Consider the following 20,424-nt stretch of genomic DNA (forward strand, 5'->3'; position numbering starts at 1 on the left):
AATTAACGAAAGATCGTCCCCCCCCCCATCGTTTTACTCACAATGATTAATCTATCGTAATAATCAAGTTATACTAGAGTATCGCGATTTGCCATCGATTCGTAATGCAGAAACATCAGAATCTAACGCAAGTGCGCAGAGCTAATCTTTCCAGGGAGAACTCGGTGGTTTCCATGCAGGAGCGATTGCGTGATCGTAATGAAACGAACTGGGATAGCGGGATATCGAGGGTCGCTATCCCTTCGCAACCCTGTGCGTGTTCCTCGTTGCTGTGCAACTGTCTATTCCCAACCGTTAATCCCAGCAGCGTTTCCGGTCGAGGGGTAAGTCTACCGAGTGGACATAACGCGATATTCGTACGAAATTTCGGCTATGTTAAACAAAGTGAACCGAAATTAGTGGCCCAACTGGCAATAGAATAGAATGCTTCCAGACTTTAGAACGTGTGGAACGGCCATACTTTTTTAAAAATCGAACGAGCCTTCGTGCTCGTGGAAATGGACTTTGAACGATTGTGTAAATTCTTTTACTAGGTTACATAAGGGAGATATTTTTCGCGGTTGTTTTACAGTTGCTCGAGTGATCGTTTAATAATAGGAAATTCGGCCATGCTATTCTTTCCTCTCTGAACGCTTCGGAAACACTAAACGCACAATCGAGTGCAATTAATCCTCGAAATCGATGGTAATCAACGTTCGCCACTCGTTCGTTCGAAGTAGGCACTTTTACCTTTAAAATGACCGTCCACCAAAATTATGATATCGCATTGTGGTTTATGGCTGGTTCTCAAATACGAGTAAGCCGGTCGTTTACGCCGAAATTTCACCGTTTCACCGAATAATATCGTAAAAATCAACGCGACAAAGTTTTACAGCTTTTTAGCGAAAAATAAGGATTCCATAAAGAGCGGATCAAGCTTCTTGGTAATGAAGAAACGAAGGAAAAAGAAGTTCCGCTTTCGAAGCGCCTAACAACACCACGCGTGGCAAACGACTGACCCACTACACACGACGAACTTTATTATTAAATATAATATGGATATCCCTTGAAGCAGGTGCTAGCGCGAATGCAGCTGGAGTTTGAATATGGAATACTGGCTTCAACGCAGGTGCAGAAAACCGATATGTATGCTCCAGCGTTATCTCGCTCGTATTTGAATTTGGCATCGTGGCGTCAACCAGGGCTAAGTAAGTAATCCCTCCGATACTTACATACCGTTCAAAAGTATCCACATTCTCCTATTAAGATCGATTTCTATTAACGAATAATTGTAAAGTACGTCGAATTCGAAAGATTATTTTTATAAATTTCAGCACGAATTAACGGCCAACTATTAATTACGACAAACCTGTCAACTTTCCTAACAAATCAATAACTATAATATCAAGATCAGTAGTTTCGAAGCGTTCGAGAAAACGACCAACATACACCTATATACACCTATCGACCAAAGGAGGAAACTTTTTAAACAAGTTACAAAAGGTAGAAAGAAAGAAACGTTACGATGTTCGGAGATACGTCGGACGAGCTCCGAAGCGGAATGCACTTTCTTTCAACTATATATGCAACTACTTTTAACAAAAAGTACAAAATAATCCAATAAGATACCGGGTAATCCTGAATTTGATTACTACGTCGCGTCTACGCGGCATTCGTTCGATTAATCGAACAGAAAACGCAGTCGATGTTTCGCGACGTATCTTTGCAAATTTCACCGCTAGCTCTCTCCTTGTTATTCGTAAAAACGATTGACTTGCCAATCGACGTCCAACGTAGTCGCGCATTATGTATTAGCAGAAACAGCAACGTTACGCGAGAAACAATCGCACACCATCGCGTTACCTCTTTGCGAGATTTTTAATTCAAATCGATGTATCTCAAATCGTGTTTCTCAACTTTTGTCGACAAGTTATACGTACCAGCGTTTAATACCGAAATCAAATAAACGAGGGGAAATGGTAATAGAAAATTGATTGGCGATAATTGAATTTTAAAACTTGTTTTCTCTGTAAAGCACGAAGAACGTGACTTATTATGTTTCTTCTTTGTGATTCATACGTAATGTCGCATATAGAAAACGATAAAGCAAGGATATCAGAACGCATTTCCTGAAACGCGTTCGCAGATAGAGGCGCGTAAAAATAAAACGACGATAAGGGCGGCGTTTCTAGAGCAAAATTACACGCGGCATACGTTAGAACGCGTTGATAACAGAACGATATGGGCCGTGGGCACTGCATATGCGGGCTGTAGTACACAGTACTACACACGTTCCACAGGGAAATTCTATACAATCGCCCTAACGATGCATGAAGTTTGATCTGGCTCGCGCTACAAAAGAATCGAATCGTCGCGTTCGATCGACTGTGGAAAAAAAAAAGGAAAGAAACGTTCTGTGTAATGAAACGATTTCTCTGTTGAAACGGGGTTTACGCAAAACGAAAAATAAGGCGGTTAATACGGAAGGAGGAATATAGAGATCTATCGAGATTGTTTCAGTTCGGACGAAGAGACGAAACGTTTTCACGACGTTCGTTGGTGCGATACGATGCTAAATTCTGAAAAGTACTAGCGAAATTCTCCTAAAGCTCTAAAATCGCGAGGCTTCTTACGCGAAGATTCGATTTATGTCCTGAAAAACTAGTCAAGATGAACTTAAAGATCTCTGTTTCCTTTCTCCAAGACGGATGATATATTAACCGGCATTAAGGCCCTCCACGCGTACGAATCGCAGTCGTAATAGTAGTCAAAACAGCGTACCAGCCAATTCACGCTCGAATCATAAGTCACTGTCGATGCACCGAAATTTGTAGCATCTTTTCGCGAATCGCTGATGATGGCACCGTGCCACGATCTATTAGCGTCAAGACATTCGTGAAACATTGTACGATGAACCGTGAATAGGCGATAACTGGGTCGATCTCGGCCGATATAGAAACATTTCTTCCCTCGCACGTGTTAAACTTTTCTTTCTTTTCCTCTTTCTTTTTTTCTTTCTTTTTTTTTTTTTTTCTTTTTTTTTCTTTGCAGACTCTGGCCGTATCGATATTTCATTTTTCGGTACCTATCAGAATTGATTATCCGATATTTTAAAAATATTGTTACGACAGAACTACAAAATTACCATACACACGTCATAACGCTTCGTTGCTTGACAAATTTTTAGCTAACGATAGTTACATTTACGATTTTACTCAACTTACAACAGACAATTTGCATCGTCTTCGCCTTCGTATTAAATTCCTTGCAACACTCCCCCTGTCTTTAGTTCGCAGAAACTCTATTACGGAATTACGATACAGCTGACTAATTAGTCTAAAGGTAACTGAACGTGCATTAAGCCGAACAAAACGAGAATTCTCTTTGTCAAATCTTTCCCTTTCTCTTTAAGCGCGAGCCAAGTGTCTTTGCAAATATTGCTGATGCTTTGCACCGAGGGTATCTCATTAAAATGAAACTCGTAGCTTCGAGCTCGCAGAACGCGAATGACTTTCTAGGCTTCAATTATTAATGGTACATTCAATATTATATCGCCCTCTCTTTCATTCCAATCTTCAATTGTAACGCGAAATTACGAATCCTTTGAGCTGCGGCAAAATCTCATTTTGTTTGAGAAAAAGCCGACGAAATTATGACATTCCGTTTGATATTCTAATTATTCGACATGTATTAAGAATTGGATCATCTTGCGAAATAGTAAAATAGTAGTAGAATCGAGATAAATATTTCTCGTTTGAAATTTATGTCGTGGCGTTCTAATAAATTTAAAATTACCCATCGAATGTAGACTCGCGTCGAAATTCCAATAATAATTACAGCGTATACCCTAAAATTCAACGTTTAATGTTTATCGAAACGTTAAAAGGAAAATACGTTCCGATTTGACGATTAATATCCAAACGAGATGCACGTCTAAAGAGACAAAACGCGCGGTTTCGTAAGAGAAACAACGGTAGAGGCAAAGACTTTTTCAAATTGAAATTAAACACGAAAAAGGTTGTTAGGGGCTTGCACGCTTAATCCCCGGAACCAAAGAATTATCTCGCAATTATTTTCTGAGCAAACACGCGCAGATTCCGTGCAATGAATAAATTCATCAAGAAAAACATAGCAGCGTTTCCCTCCGTAATATTTGCATATTAAAGTTAGTACGTTCAAAGAAGAACCCACTAGTTTCTTTGCTCCTCCTATTATTTCTAGTTAAACAACGTCTGCGTAAACATGAAATAATGGAGTCGTATTTTTCTGCAAAAATTCGGAATTTAATAAATCTCCTTTAATTATCTATTTAACGTAAGTAGAAATTATTGCGGCTGAATGTCAAATATCGCGCGGAGATTCGTCAGAAATTTTCATTCGCTTTTCAACTTTGAAATTCATCTCACGCTACCTCGAAACAACTTCACGAGCGTTTTCGAAAACCTCGACCCGCTAAAAAATTCCTCTAATCGCTAATCTGTCCTGTTAATAGTTCCACAAACTTCATCGAACCCACACTCGCGGACCATTCCAAAAATATCTCCAACAAGTTCGTTGACCGACTAAAGGCAGAAAAGGCATCTAAAAAAAAAAAAATAAAAAAATAAAAAAAAAGCGTTGCGATCAAAATTGCCGATCGTAACCAAAGCAACCTTTGAAAAGCGTTTGGTTGAAATAAAAAAGATTCACGCGCGTGACAACGATCGCAAGTCGTCGCGCGTTTACATAGGAAAAAAAAAAAAGAAAAAAGAGAAAAAAAAAAAGGAAAAAGAAGAAAAGAGATGTAAGGTCGTTTCATTGAAAGGAGGTGACCCACGAACGTTTCATACAGCGCGCGTCATACGCGTTCGAATAGTTGGCCAATAATTTTCCAATCTCGTCGGTTCAAGCGTTACAGATGGCGCCCGTAACTTCGAGCCGGAATCATCGAGATGATTCGATTACGGTCCGACGGATGCGATCGAAAAGCATTCACCGCGACCGTTTTATTCCGACAAAAATCGACGCACCGTGAAAATCTCGAATCAATAGGACGTTACCGCTTGCTGGTACGTTTATTCTTCTGCGTTAATGGAGTGTGGGGAACGATGATGGCGATTAATCGACGTTCGGACGTATCGAGTCCACTGGATATCGTATAAACCATTCCAGCGTGGAATGTTTGTCTTTTGGGCAAAGTAAAAACCGAAGATAATCCTTTGGAAGAATCGATTGGCAATTTTTGCAGCAATAGCCAACAATTTTTGAAACGATAATTAATGGAACAACGATTTTGTACGTGATCGTAATTCGATTTCGCCAGCCACGATAAATATGCGCGGCATAATGACGTTGGCGGCGTTGATAAACGCAACAGCAATGGGGCTGAATGCGGCGTCTATCTCGCTGTTCTCGATATTGCGTTTGAATGGACGGTGTGGCATCGATCGCGCGTGACCGTCTCAAAGGGGCCGATCCTCCGCAACGACTAGATTCGCGCGCGATCCGATTCTCCCCCGTGACGCGATACCGTGTCTTCCAGCACGATAACGGACCCATTGTCGCGTCGCGAATTGGAACACCGCGTTGCGTCTGCAAATTGCTCGCTGTCGATCGATAAATTATCACGACACGTTCCGGCAGGTAGTCATTGTTGTTGCTTTTACGGCGGATCTCCGATTCCATAGCCAACATCTTTCTTTCATACGCTGACACGGCACTCGCAAACTTTCTTTTACAATTTACACGATATTGCGATCCGATCGCTTTTGTATTTATATAGCTTTTATAGTTTCTAACGAAACGAAGAAGCAATTTGGACAGAACGTTTCGCGCGTCGACTGTCAACTTCAACGATGGTAAACAGCGATGTTAAGACGCGCTTCGAGTCACGTTGGTTAAGCCAGGAAACTAGAACTCGAACGATTACAATTTAATTTAATAGCCCCAATTCCACCCTTCTATCGTCTTATTATCCAATTACGAGAAACTCATTGCCGATGGAGTCGTAGCAAGCCACATATCTTGGTGCATTGTCGCTGTCCATTCGCTGCAACGTCACCTTGGTGACGCTTAAACCTATCGACGCTTCTCCCCAACCATTTATCCCGCTGCCACTACCTCTCGACCATCCAACTATCCGGTTCCTCCGTGGAAACGTTCGAACGGAATAAAAGAAACGCTCTCGACCCTTGGTAAAAAAATATTCCACGGTCCATCCACTATGGTACGTATAGGAAAGCGGAGCGAGCCGAACAAAAATGGGAAAAAAACGGCGCTCTAAAGGGAAATAATAAAAAGAGAAGGAGATGGATGGAACGCGATTGACACGAGTCGCTACAGGTTGGCACACGCGGCGTCGTATTCATCGATATAAATGCCGAACGATGGGGAGGGAACGTGGGCTGTTTCGAGGCTGCGTCAAAAAGTTCAATCGACGGATGCGCAGCGATGCATCGGTAATGCACCCATCCGGAGCTTCGAGGCCAATTTGCCCGATAGAGGCAGACGGTGGAACGAAAGAGACGCGAGGATTCCCTGGCACGGAGGCACGATGTCCCTCTAGTAGCAATTACCAAGCATTCATCCCGTGGAAACGTCCCCCTTTTCCCTCTCCCTCTGACACTGTCAGCGATTGGCCTTTCTGTTTGCCACGGAGTAATCAAAAATCAAGCGTCCAGTTACCCGACACGGAATTCCGACGTAGAAGCAAGAAATCGAGCCTATTGGTATTGGTATTGGTATCATCGTGCGCGTCGACCGCGTTTGCCGCGCAATCCCGACGAACAGGCAAGACATTCGGTTTGTTTGGTACATCGTACTGCGTAAATATTTGAACATCCGCGGCTACTTGATCGAAAGGTTGACAGTTTTGTTATATCTATTTTCGATGTTATTAATCGTTCGCTATTTTCGACTGGTACATAGGGACCATTGCCAACTAAATCTGGGCGATCATGAAGCTTGGTAGGCACACTTGTAAAGGTTCCCCATAAAACGGCGAAAGCCTATTTTTCGCAACAGCGCACGCTAATTTAGCAGGGTAATTTTACGCACGAATAAAATTTTCTTATTCTCTCTCGTGAAAGATATCTCTTTCAGATTCTATAAAATATCGCGGTAAATTTCCTATATTTTCCAAGCTGTGTAATATGCTTGATAATGGAAACCTAACGTTTCGATTCGCGAAACTTCAGTTGAATTAATTTCTCAGCTTTTAAGGATAACGAAGACCTACGTACGATACACGTCGAAAATCTAAATTACCAGGTACAGTTTCGACGTTTTAGAACTTATTCTGGCTTTTCGGTAACGATCGACTTTCGGTGCGAATCAACGTTGGACCGCATTAGCGGAGAAACCTTAACAGATTCGCGAAACCCACAGTTGGTATACTCGAGTTACCGTGATACGCGGTATCGCTTTCCTATTGTATACCTGCAACTCGCGGTATCGCGGAACTTGATATTCGAAACCTATCTCAGAACCATCGTTTTACGAATTTATATCCGTATTGACTCTAACAATCGCCTCTCTTCCTCTAATCTTTTGTTTTTTTCGTTTTCTCTTTTTACATAGTTCAACGATAACATATGAAAAATTGATATATTAAATGGGTACGTCGCATAGAAATCATCGTCGATGTATTATCGAGTGTGATCGCTGTTTATTAATATCTTTGTGTACCCGTTGGTAAGTATATATACTTACGCAAACACTGACGAACAAGTGAAATTTGAATAAAAATAATAAATGTAAATATCGAAAACACGTAAGAGGAACCCCTATTAAAAAAAAAAAAAAATAAACTTAAAATACGCGAGATGCTAGATTTATTATTTCTTATCTAGGAAAGAAATCGTGTCGCTAAAATTCCAATACGATTCCCATAATTCTCGAAATGCCATTCGAAATGCCGTATCGAACTTTAAAATTGAACTTCGTTTCCAAACAGTTGAAACGCTGATCAAGAACTGCGTCGCGCCAAAAATCCCCAAAATCTCAAAACGTCGTTTATCTCCTGCCGTAATTTCAAGGCCAGGAAAACGGACATTCTCCGCGAGGATCGTGCGCGATATCCATCAAAACGGGTCTCAAGAACGATCCGATTTAATTCTACCAGAATGCACCGGTGGGTGTCAGTCTGCCTTAAGCCGGTGTTACAAACGTGTCGTGAACGATGCCACCTAATTGTCCTATTATCGCGTGGCGGCAAGGATCGGAATCACTGGCTGTCAGGACGAGATCTATTGGCGTAGCGGAGTCGCGTACACGCGATCAAGACGTCTTATTAAGTAGGCGCATGCAGCCCACCGATAAATCTTCGGTTGGCACTGCTCCACTAGCGGACGTTCTGCTCGTCTTATTGCATATCTCGCGGACCGATGAAGTGGCGAAACCTAATTTCGTCCCCGGACGATCGCCTCCTCAGCGAATATAGACATCTTCGGATAGAATTATCGGACGATGTAGATATTTATGTACTACGCGAAGCTAGAAAGATGATTAGGGTGATGGCATAGGGGCAAAGGAAATATTACTCTCTATATCACATCGACGACTCTATATAGATTTATTTGTACGAGATACTCTCGTATAGAGCAAGTCACGTTTCACCATCTATATTCACGGTCTATATTAATCTATAATTTCGTTTCTGTGATATTCTCCTATCCGAGATAACGATGGAAATATTTATATTTGTTTCTGTCGATACCGGCACGATGGTACGAAAAGTATCGGTAATCAAAATTCTACCACAATTCTAACGCTACGTTAGCATCCAAATTTGTTTCTGTTTTAACATTTCGTTGATCCGCGTGAGTCGTCGAGTTGTCTCTTGTTTGGGTAGATTTTTTAGATTTTCCTGTCTCGCGCTCTATCTTCGCAACGGTAAAAATAAATGGTATACGTGGAAAAAAAAATTATCCACCAACGATAGGTTGGTGCGAGAGTTATCGAATTCGCAGCTCTGACGTGACCGTGGGTTGATAAAGCACACCTGTTCGGGTCGAAACGTCGGAGCAGTTACCGCGTGCGTCGAAATACCGACCGGAAAGTTAACCCCGCATGAAACGCGACGACTCCTGAATATTTCAACTTTCCGTCAATCGCTCGAACCTCGGCAAAACTGTACGATATTGCCACGTACGCGATCGCGCGTACGTATACGAGGAAATAAAAAAATATATCTCGAACGATTTTTATAACGATAAATTTTTCATTGGAAGATTTCAAAAGAGAGGAGTTCGAATTGGTGAACTTTTCGCTGGAAAATTTATAGAAGAAGAAATTCCGATTGAAAAATTGTTCGTTCGTATAAAGATGTGCGTGTTTAAAGAAAACCATAGTTGATAAGAAGATACAGTTAGGAGTATCAACCTACGCAGGTCTGCATAGAGAATGCCCGAATGGAATTAAAAGTACAGCCTCGTGAGTGTAAATGATAGATCGTCAGTGTTTAGCGGTAAAACACACCAGAGATAGGATTAGTAAAGCTTCTATTAAAACCCTCTCAATTGCACTTCAGATAGCAACAAAGTGGTAAAATAGTTAATCGCGTTAAGAATTCTCGAACCCATTCCTACAAAAACACATAGTTCCCCAATTGCTTTCGATATTTTACGAAAATATAAAGTACATTTATGCTGCTTTATCATAGATTTAACAATAGCTTGAATTAGGAAATATACTGTATAACAATTATACATAACGCTATGCTAAATGGCTACTTGCTATGTACGAAACTACTAACACTCGCTAAAATACGATATGCATAAAAACATTACACATTTTATTAATCCAATTCCAGATAGAATATATGAAAATCGATAAAACTCTTGTACAGGATATTCAAAGACAAATATTATTTCAGCCAGTTATAGCAATGATTTTATGGAATAATAACAATAATTCAAAAAAAAAAAAAAAAAAAGAAGTACGAAGCTTGATAAAATAAAAGATACCGTTAAAAGGTTTTGATCGGAAGAAAGAATTCGAAAAATGAACGCGTATCAGGAAATAACTAAAATTAACTTGATATTGTCAATCGTCAAACAGAATAATAACACCACTTTCGTTCAAAATAACTGTAACTAACCTCGATTCTTTGCAAATTTCATTATTCTTTAGGAATACCATTATTTCATAGAATCATTACCTCTTAAAGTATATTCATTCCCAAACTAGCCTGCACAAGAGAACACAGGTCCGAAACGTTAAGATTTCCCGAAAGTGTCGCATATGTTACCCAGAATTAATCGACTCGTTGGGTATGCGCGAGAGCGAGAAGAAAGGAGAAGCCAGCGGGCGCGATGACAAAATAATGATCATCGAAAAGCGTCTCGAGAGCATATTACACATGTGTGCGTGCATTATTCGAGAGAAAGGGGGAGAAAAAGGAAGAGAGGGAGAGAGGGAGAGAGAGAGAGAGAAACACAGTCGACCACGCGACGCGACACACCAGTTTGACGAACAGCGTCACGTGGCTACTGACACGCAGAAGCAGAAAAGCCGCGAGTAACGTCTGGTTGCGCACGTGTACGTCTATACAGAGTGATTGAAAAAGGATGAACGACATCTGTACAGAGAGTATCTTGGAAATCTTGACGCTATCGGTACAGAAGGCGATTCTACGTGAAAAATCGAATTTGAAAATTGATTTCACGCATGTATATATATATATATACGTAAATACGGTTAATTACTGATTGGGTGGGAGTAAATAATCAGCAGAAGGTTATTATACGTATGAAATTAAGACGCTGTTCTCAAGAAAATAAAGTTTGAACGCGTTTAACTTGATACTTTGTCAAATTTAGACTTCTTTTCGCGCGGTATCGCTCCTTGCCAATGTTACTATGGTTATTACGACCACCCTGTATGGTGCGATATTAGACGTCAAGACAACGAAGAAGTTTAACTTGAAAAATAAGCCTCAAACGACATTAACGTACGTGAAATTCATCGTCTTTGTGTCTTTGCAATCACACGGTATAAATCTCACCTTTTTCAACACCCTGTACATGTGAAAGGGAGACAAACGAAAGCGTAGAGAAAAGGGTACAACGTCGGCAAGAGGCGGAGGAAAAAGGAAAAAGCAAAGTTTGAAAGAGCGCCTGCTCCGACTGAACGCGTGTATCCTTATCTCTCTCTAGCCCACGCGACGCGTACTCTTTCTCTCTCACTCCGGCTTACGCGGTCCGCAACATCGTTCGCTTCTCTCTCTTCACGACGCACAGATCGATTCTTTCTTTCTCTCTCGCTCTCTCTTTCCTCGTCCACTCAGCTACACCCTTTCCTTTCCCTTTCTTCCACGACCGTGTACGACACCTCGCACACATTTACGAGGCACAGTAGTGCCACGCTAACTGGCCGGAATTTTTGCTTCGTTAATTGGCCGTCAAGTTCTTCGAACTCTCTTCTACACAACTAAATATTACTTATTAGCAAAGTTCGACGAGTCGCTAGTTGTACATTAAAAAATTCCTGTTCTTCTTTTTATAAACAATTTACAATAGTCTTTTATTTCGCTGGTGATTAATGCTCTCGCGTAAAAGCACCGGTTTCATGATAAAATAAGTACAGAATGGTTTGTCAAATTACACAAGAGCAATGAGTTGAATGATAAAAAGAAACTTCTACAACCGAGTTTCGTAAATTACGTAAGATCGGTCGGTTGATTATACCGATTGAAGTAAAATTATAGCGTGTATAACCTACAATTTGTAATTTGTCGATACACGCATATGATAGTGCAAACATCGGTAGTAAACAATTTTCCAATATAAGAGTCGGTTGATTATCCTACTTTAGATGTAAACGCGTAAAAAACGAATTTATAAGCCAATCTACAATTTCCAACTTTTCAACGCACAAACTACAGTAACAAGTTTGACAAATGAAATTATATTTGACGTAAAATACTAAATACTAAAAACAAGGATAGCTAGTAACTCGTTAATTCGCTAAATATACAAAGAAGTCTAATATTATAAATACAAACAAACCATATATTATGTAACACATAGTAAACTAAATAAACTACATGTTACAACCAAATAAGGGATATTCCTACCTGACTCGCGCTCGTTACCAAAGATACTTAAAATTTCCTAAAACGATAGCTGTCTCGATAAGTGGCCAGATAGGCCGCCACCCCCCCCCCCGCCACTTTGCCAGTTAACGTGACGATATGTATGCACGCACACAGTGGCGTACAATTCTTCGATAATTCCCATGTGCACAAACTCACCCGTTCATCCTGATGGTAGACGGCCACGTTGACGGTTCTCCTCGGGGCTGATGTTAGGTTAAGTGAACTCCCGCGTTCGACGTTTACGCGCACACGGTTCGCCAAAGTGTATATCCGGCAGGCGATCTCAGCGACGACACGAGGACGCAGCGAAAACAACAGGTTGCATGTGACGGCGGTACAAATATGGCGGCGAAAAATATCGCCGTTCGACCCGGCGCGATGTAAACTCGCGGCTGAGAACGCGTGCACAGGCTTAGGCACACTATCAACGATCGAGTATCTCTTTCTCGCGCGGTTCGCGTATACGTCGCGTATCCCTGTCGCTTGTAACCTTTTTTTCCTAACGTCTGCCCGCAATGTCTCTGTTTGTTCCTTTCTCCCCTCTCTTTTTGCTGTCCGGTCGACCCAAGGGGATTCGTCTGTCCCTCGAGACTCACTGTTTTTCCGTCCTCCGTCGAAAAATGTAGAAGAACGTAAACGCCGCACCCGAACGCTACCGCACTCGTCGCCGTCACCGCCTCGATCGACGTGAACGTTCGAAACGATGCGAATCACGAACTCTCATGCGGACACACACGCGGACCCGTCCACCACGTACACAGAGAAACGCGAGTCTCGGCGAAGAACCGCCGGTTCAGGGGAGAGAAAAAGGAGTCTGAGGAGAACACAGATCGTACACACGACTCACGCACGCCGAATCGTCGTCACGAGCGACAGGAGACACGCGCTGCCACTTTTGGGCCGTGGCATTTCGCGAGACAGATGCACTCTGTGCTGCATCCAATTGCGCACGATGCTGACACCTGGTGACGATTTCGAGCGGCACAGTTAAAAACGACGAGGTACTATATCAGTTGTACCGACGAGCGATCGTCGACTGAGTTTATGCACGAACGTGCCTTGTCTGTTCTTACACGACGTCACATGTTCTGTAATACCGACCGTTCGAAAGTTTTAATACGCCCTCTGCGATCTATAATATAACGTCGAGTATAATTCGTCCGTTTGAACACGCTCCGTTCATTTAAACAAAACTTTAATTAGTGGTCAATTAAATAAAGTTCTGGTGATCGAATTCATCCATTTGAACGTGAAGTACCGTTATGTAAACGAGAAATCGTAAGTAGTACCAAAGAGAAATAGTAATCTCTTGCTTATTACTTGAATTACTTGTCCCGCCAATTAACCCCACTACTCCTTCTTTCTTTCTTAACCTCGCTACAATTAAATACGATAGACGTAACGTCCCCCTTTTGTCGAATAAAACAACATCGGATAATCATAAATGTAAATGTTAAACATAACTTTAACCATCTATCTTGCGCTATCTTACCTTAACTAACTGCCTTAAACATTTTAAACTATTCATTTAAAACAATTAAATCATTAGTTTATTTTCATAACATTTCTAAACATTGTTTATTATATTTAATAATTTATTAATTCTGTACAAATACACTAGACACTTACTACTGGACTGTAGACGGAGTTCAATTTCTCGTCTACGTTTCGTGCAATAGATGCAACCAAATCGAAGGCAATGAGATCTGATCGTCTATTCGCTTGTTCTACGATTGGTGAGTCGCATGGTTTGGAATTTTTGATGATGGGTTATCGTAGTATGTACATTTGAGTTGAAATGCGAAGTGAACGATCACGATTTTTACCACGGTCATGCGCGGTATCACGACTTTTGATAATTATCTTTCGCTGATTTTATCGAAAGATATTCGAAAGATACGCGTAATGGATTCCTCTGTTCCAAATATATAATAACGTAGGCTGCTCTTTCCATTATAATTTGTCTGTTAGGTTATCGATAAATTGCACTGCGAGTTTCCGAGTCCTACTTCCTATATACTTGATAGCATATAATTAATAGAATTGATTTGACAGTACGAAGATTAATTACGACATATTATTACGAATAATGAAGATCAGAAGCATGTAATAAAATTCTGAAAAATCTGTAATCGTTGCAACGACTCGATCACGAGATAAGACGTCGAAGCTTAAGGCGACTGCTTAAGAAATGGAAATGATCCTGCGTTTACTATACACCACACACAATCGATACCCTTCCCGCAGGAAATGTCTAGGCAAATGCGTTCAACCTTCTACCATCTTCTAACATCCCTATAAGGTTGTTTATTCGTTCTCTGTTCTCGATGTTCGATTCTCGGATTTGTCTTCGACCAGAGCCATTTCTCCGTCGTTCTTGATCCGTTTTAACACACAAATAGAGCTTAATGAAACATCGCAGTACAAGTGTATTAATATAACTAACGCATACTTGTTTCCTGTTACCGGCATCATGAACTATCACGCGAACTCTCGCCTTCGTACTTTCCTGATCATGTGTGGCCGAATGTTTCGAAGTTCGCCTGGTTACTAGTATTACTACCATAGAGTTCGTATACTAACTGGATGACAGTTCGCAAAACATTGGTTTCTATGACGCTTGTGCAGGTATACTCTCTTACGTTTATACGTATAGCTTTACTTGTATTAGGAACACATGACGGCTATTTTGTTTCTAACTAACTCTTTGAACTTTGTTTATATTTGTACAAAAGAGCTAAATTATTTCAAGGAAAATAATAAATAATGAAATATCAAGTAATAGAATCCAGAATGACAAGATAACAGGCAACAGCTTCGAGCGTTCCAAGTTCCCCGTTTTCTTATACAACTACCCATAACTCCCAATAATACTCCCAGTAATAACTGAACAACGCTTTTAAAATTTTTAAAGAATCTAAGAAACTAAAGAATTAACTATCAACAAACAGAATATCCATATCAATGTAAAGCTGTTATATATAAACATACGCTTCCCTGAAAGCTCGGTTCTGTTCCAAAGAATTTTTACGCATACATGATCTCCTGGTGTCTTGCAAACTCTGTTACGAATCAAATGGCTGCCAATGCCACAGTCAATCGTGAACCTGCAACGAGGGGATATTATAAAACTGTTGATTTCCCTATTATATCAAAAGTTTCGATAAGTTTTATATCGCGAAGCAATATCTTAAATAATAAACATAGAAAAGACACGTTGCATTGATATCTCGAGCGAAATTTAAAGTCCGTTTAATGCATATTTATCTTAACCGCTAACCTTTGCTCGACTGTCGCATTCGCGTTCAATGGCGGGCACTTTAAAAACGCTTCGAAGGCCCGCGAACATTTTGTTTCCATCTCTGTAGCTTCCACGACTATAAAAGCGACACAGAGGCACTCTCGAGGAATATCCGTCGCCATTGCTCCTCTTTCGTTTGCGTTCCTGATTCCTTAGCCGTTTCTGTTTCTTTCAAAGTCACTGAAGCGGCAAATCCTTCTACCCTCCGGGAGCTTAAGGGCGGATACTCGAGTGGATTCAGATCCGCGCGTTCGATGCATTCCTGATCCTCCTGGAATCATCTTCGGAAACAAACTCAACTTCGACAAACTCTCAGTTTCAGAGAAACCAAATCGATCGCATCGACCGTGTCTCAACGCTCGAACTATAATGCTATTAAAGACTCGAATTTCTTCCCATTTATGTATCGTATATATCAGAATTTTCTTACCACACGGTACTTTGGTCTCCAAAAATTCTTAATGCTTTGTTATTATACTGCTCAAATTAAAAGTTACTTATATATTTGAAAATATACTCGACGAATTTAATGAATTTTTTGAAAAGATAGTCAACTTGACACAATTGGTATCCATCCATGCATATCTTGAATACACAATTGAATACAATTTATATTTCACTGAATATTACTCTATTGTATAATAATTTACTGACTAATAATGTTAGTGAATAGAGAAGCAACAAATTGCAGATTATAGATTTATGCTGCAGAATTGTACAATTGTACGTCAGATGTATATAGAATCCTTAAAACTCTATCATGTTTCCGCCCAATTTGTTATACGATAGACTCTTGATTTATGACTTAAGATCTAATATAGTAGTAGTATTAGTTCAGTTGCGCGAGACAATCTACGTTAGTAGAACGATAACTACAAAGTTCTCGTAAGATCTAGATTGTCAACCGAATCACGTACAAACTAAAAGTAAGGGGACATTATCGCTAATTTCTAAGGAAGGAAATGCTCGAAGGACGTATATGGTTTCACAGGGGATGAGTCGACTTTACACGTTACCATGCTATCCTGGTCGAAGGTGTTTCGTATTACACGTGCCTGTAAGCTTGAAACACCCTGGACAACATCGAAAGCGGTTCCATCAAACCTGTTTCGTGGAAACGCTCGTGGCTAGAGCATCCCGTTCATAATTTGATGCCTATGCCCATGTAAAATTAGCATATTAATAAGAAAGACGGCGACAGCGGTCAGGATAGCAGGATGAAATGGCAGGAGGATCATCGTCGAGGCTCCTCCTTCCACTTCCGAGGATCCTTCGTGGCTCTTCTCCTCGTCTGTGTTCCTAGTGATCGAGTCTCCGCATTTAGAACTCAATGAAGCGGATCTAATTGCGGTTATTACGACGATACCAGGACGTTTCGTCCGTACAGTCTTCAGAGATTTGTACAATCGGTTTTTTATACTTGAACACGCTAATTTAAAAGTCATTCCTCATAATTATACTCGACAACTTAAATTAAGAATAAAAATGTTATCTAATATTAATTATTTTATCAGTATCGGTATTAGAATTTTGGTTATTTACAAGAATCGTACAGATTTTGTTAAAGAAAAGTTATTCGATCGAACTAATGGATTGTCTTACAGGTACGCGGATGATACTTTTGATTCCACGATTCTTCTTCATCACATACAACGTATTTGATAAATGCAATACATACGAACATTTTCTAGCGGACAGATGAAATTTGTTATTATTAATTTTTATTCTAAAAACGATGAACGTGAGAACAGGTAGGCGCGTTTTAAAGAAACTCGAATACCAACCTGTTTCCGGGGCGAAACTCCGAAGCCACCATGATCTCCTGTTAACAGAGATATCACTTTTCATTTTTTTCATATCTCATCGTGGACTTTCGGTGGTTTGGGGTGAAGAAGCCGACCCACCCACCACCTTCTCTCTCTCTCTTTCCTCCATTCCGCGAGAGAAACGCAAGTTCCTTACTTTAAACTCCTCTTTAAATATCTACGAATTATTTACGCGACGCTTGATGTAGAAAAAAAGTTTCCTATTACGTACAAAGATGAAATTAGTTTGAAATTAACATTGTTAATTCTTATTTATTTTCGCAATGAAAAAGATGGAATTCTGAGAAGAATTTTGGAAAGGATTTATACGCGATGAATATCGTTGGACGTACAACGTGCATGTTCTCACGGACAATCGAAAAAAGAGAAGAAACAGACAGGGCTAGTCAGACAGACGTTAGGGTCAAACACCTGATTATCTCTCGTTGTATTCGCCTGTCTCGTTCGATGGAAACGAGTTGCTCTGTGAATTCCTGCGAACCTGCTACCAACCGTATCGTGATTTGCTCTTGATGCTGCCTTTTCTCCCTTTCTTTTCACCGTTCACGTGGCCACAACGTGAAAACACCCAATCACGATACTCGAGACGATAACTGCGAAACATGGACTCCTGGTTCCGGATGTATCGAGAACGATTCGACTTTCTCCTGAATTCTGGTATCTCCAGACCCTTCGACGGGACAAACAGTTCGATGAAACTGTAACGGCTCTTTTAAGCGATTTAACCTATTACGATATAGCGTTTACAAGACCGTTCAACTATTTCTTATATTATATTCTTAGTTACCTGATCGATAAGACGATATTTGGTTATACGAAAATTGCGTTCGACGCGATTATAGAAATTTGTAAATTACATCCGTACATTGGTATTCGTATGAATGTTGTAAGTGGTTATTGCAACGAGAAAATCGATCGACATAGCTGCGTCGAGAATGGAGATGTAGCCAGGAAGGAAGACGCACGAGCGACATGACGCGAACAGAAACGTATTTGGTGCCATATTACATGCGCAGTGTAAACAACTCCGTTACATCGACGTAGCAGGGAAATAAGGCGGACGAAGAGGTACTCTGGCGGGAAACCGGCGAACCAGAGGCACATATCGGCGCGAAGCAGAGCCTTTAAATATTCTCCGAAGAGTCATACAACTTACATACGTCTTTCAGTCACTTTTACGTCTCAATTTTACCTACCTTATATTTTAACGTTCATCAGAGTCACGATTCGGTGAATATTCTTGTACACTGGCTTCGACAAATTTGAAATTCTTTGATTTTTGCTTCGACAAAATTTATCGTATCGCGACTACGTCGATAAAGGAAGAATAACGATTGGCAGACGTGATTCTAGGCTAAGTAGAAATCGATAAAAAATTATTTATGCTATATTAGAGAGACTTTGCGAAAGACCAGGAATATCGTTGTGCGGTAGATTCACCGTTTGCGATATGTAACATAGATAGGCGAATTCATATCTTTCATATATCGTAAGATAGGAAAACAGGATGCTCAAGAGCTTCGGATTATGGCGTACTCGTCATATTTTCATGGAGTTTGGTATCTCACCATGGCAACACCCTAGCGGCCATCGCGAGCCGGCAATTACGAGTACGCGCTATTGAAATACCATTACGTAGAAGATATCATTGGGCGTATCTGAAGGGAAATTGTATTTGTAGATATTTATCTGTATATACGCGTACAATAATGACTTCACGTTGGATATTATATCCTTGATTACTTTGCATGCTCGAAGAATTTCTTTATCGTAATTACGTGATACCCGATAAGAAGAATTTTGTTAATAAGAAAATTTAATAGGAACAATTTCGTATATTAAAAAGAAATAAATCGTTTTTCTACGTTTGTTACGTTAATTACGTAACTTTTAATTGAAAAAAAGATTATGGACTTTATGCAGCATAATGTTTCTCAACAACAGCAGGATATCGTCCGAGATAGCAGAGTCCTTCAAAACGTACATGATTCGTGAATCTTATATTCACCTTGCAACATCTGATGAGATCCTGTTCAAAATGCGTAGATGTGCCTCGTTGAAGAAAAAGCGTAAGGGAATGAATATATGGGACGAAACAACGTTTCAGTATTTCGACTAAAACAACAGCGAAGCGAGGAAAAAGATGGGAGATATTTCAACTTTGATACTTAACACTTGGAAGTTAAGCTCTCTAGATTCTTGAAAAAAGAGTGCACATTTATTTTCAAAATGTTACACATTCGTGTAATAACAATTGCATAAAAATATCAATCGTTTAATTACATGCAACATGTAAAGTATACCAGATAACCGGAGATTATGTAAATCTATCTTTTCCAATTAACGAATCAAACCACGTTCAGGTCCACCTTCCTTCCTCGTAAACCACTTTATTCATTGCGAGTGAAATGCACTCAGGCCATCCACGGCTAATTTCTCCGCGTGTCTCATCACTTCAACAACCTACCTACAAAAACACTAGAAACCACGCACGCAGTATTTTAAGAAGAATTTTCAGCGAGGACTATTCTTACGATCTCTCGCAACCTCTCCACCCCTTAAACGTCTGCAATATCTGTAAAATCACATTTTTACAGCTTGGAAATATTTTCGATCTTGATATCGTTGATATCTAAATACGAATCGATCAACGTTCGATATTCTGTACGATGATTCGTACATATATTTAAATCATAAGATGCTTTGGAACACATACGACATTAAAAAGGAATACGCATCTCAAGATGAAAAATCTCACTTCTTCGATTTATCTCCGATCGAACGAACCATTCATTTGTACCGTATTACTTATGACCGTAAAAACCCGTTTTCCCCCGCTACAAGCCACGAGCCACGAGCCACGAGCCACGAGCCACAAGCCATAAGCCACAAGTCACAAGCCACAAGCCACAAGCCACAAGCCACAAGCCACAAGCCACAAGCTACACAGCCAATATAATATATCTTGAGAGTATTTGGTGGGGATAGTTCCTTCGGCCCTTGGCGGCCCTTCGGTGAGACCAGGAGGTGTACCAATACGGGCGGAGAGTTGCCAAGGCCAAACGAGCTCCATCCAAGTGCTGCGATCCTGCTGAAAATGCGTGGGCGCGGTCTCCCCGAGGGCTGGCCTCGGCCAACGAAGGTCGCACCCTTTTTCGACTGGCGTGCGCCTGGCCCTTTCGTCCAACCTCGTGCGACCATCTGTCCCCTACCCAGTCGCGCGCGCGACCGTTGTCCTCCGA

The 20,424-nt window shown here is 40.7% G+C and overlaps 2 protein-coding genes across 10 annotated transcripts in view; both read right to left on the minus strand.

The window, feature by feature from the left end:
* Heph (polypyrimidine tract-binding protein 1 heph) overlaps positions 1–12,354 on the minus strand; it is a 432,396-nt gene extending 420,042 nt beyond the window's left edge. For 2 of the 5 annotated variants that reach the window (XM_072018582.1, XM_072018580.1), the window contains exon 1: positions 12,212–12,347. Coding sequence is in view for 1 of the 5 variants with exons in the window: in XM_072018577.1 (XP_071874678.1) it covers positions 12,212–12,219 (8 nt within the window). In the remaining 4 variants the exon portion in view is untranslated. Of the gene's footprint in view, positions 1–12,211 lie in introns of all 5 variants that reach the window. The other 3 variants (XM_072018577.1, XM_072018572.1, XM_072018571.1) reach the window with 3 other exon arrangements.
* A 1,515-nt stretch (positions 12,355–13,869) lies between these two features.
* On the minus strand, positions 13,870–18,280 carry LOC139995280 (uncharacterized). 5 transcript variants are annotated; one of them, XR_012453413.1, is made up of 6 exons: positions 17,970–18,280; positions 17,594–17,852; positions 17,141–17,178; positions 16,373–17,043; positions 15,336–15,627; positions 13,870–15,162 (listed from the first exon to the last, which is right to left on the minus strand). XR_012453413.1 is itself a non-coding variant. In XM_074112098.1 (5 exons), the coding sequence occupies exons 2-4, from the start codon at positions 17,170–17,172 to the stop codon at positions 15,433–15,435; spliced, it is 312 nt and encodes a 103-aa protein (XP_073968199.1). In that variant the 5' UTR covers positions 17,173–17,178; positions 17,594–17,947; the 3' UTR covers positions 13,870–15,162; positions 15,336–15,432. The 5 variants fall into 5 exon arrangements, 1 of the variants encoding a protein (XP_073968199.1); XR_011801929.1 differs by having other exon boundaries at positions 17,594–17,908; positions 17,970–18,278; XM_074112098.1 differs by lacking the exon at positions 17,970–18,280 and having other exon boundaries at positions 16,959–17,043; positions 17,594–17,947.
* Positions 18,281–20,424: the final 2,144 nt, after the last annotated feature.

The sequence above is a fragment of the Bombus fervidus genome, chromosome 15, assembly GCF_041682495.2.
Source record: "Bombus fervidus isolate BK054 chromosome 15, iyBomFerv1, whole genome shotgun sequence".
NCBI lineage: Eukaryota > Metazoa > Arthropoda > Insecta > Hymenoptera > Apidae > Bombus > Bombus fervidus.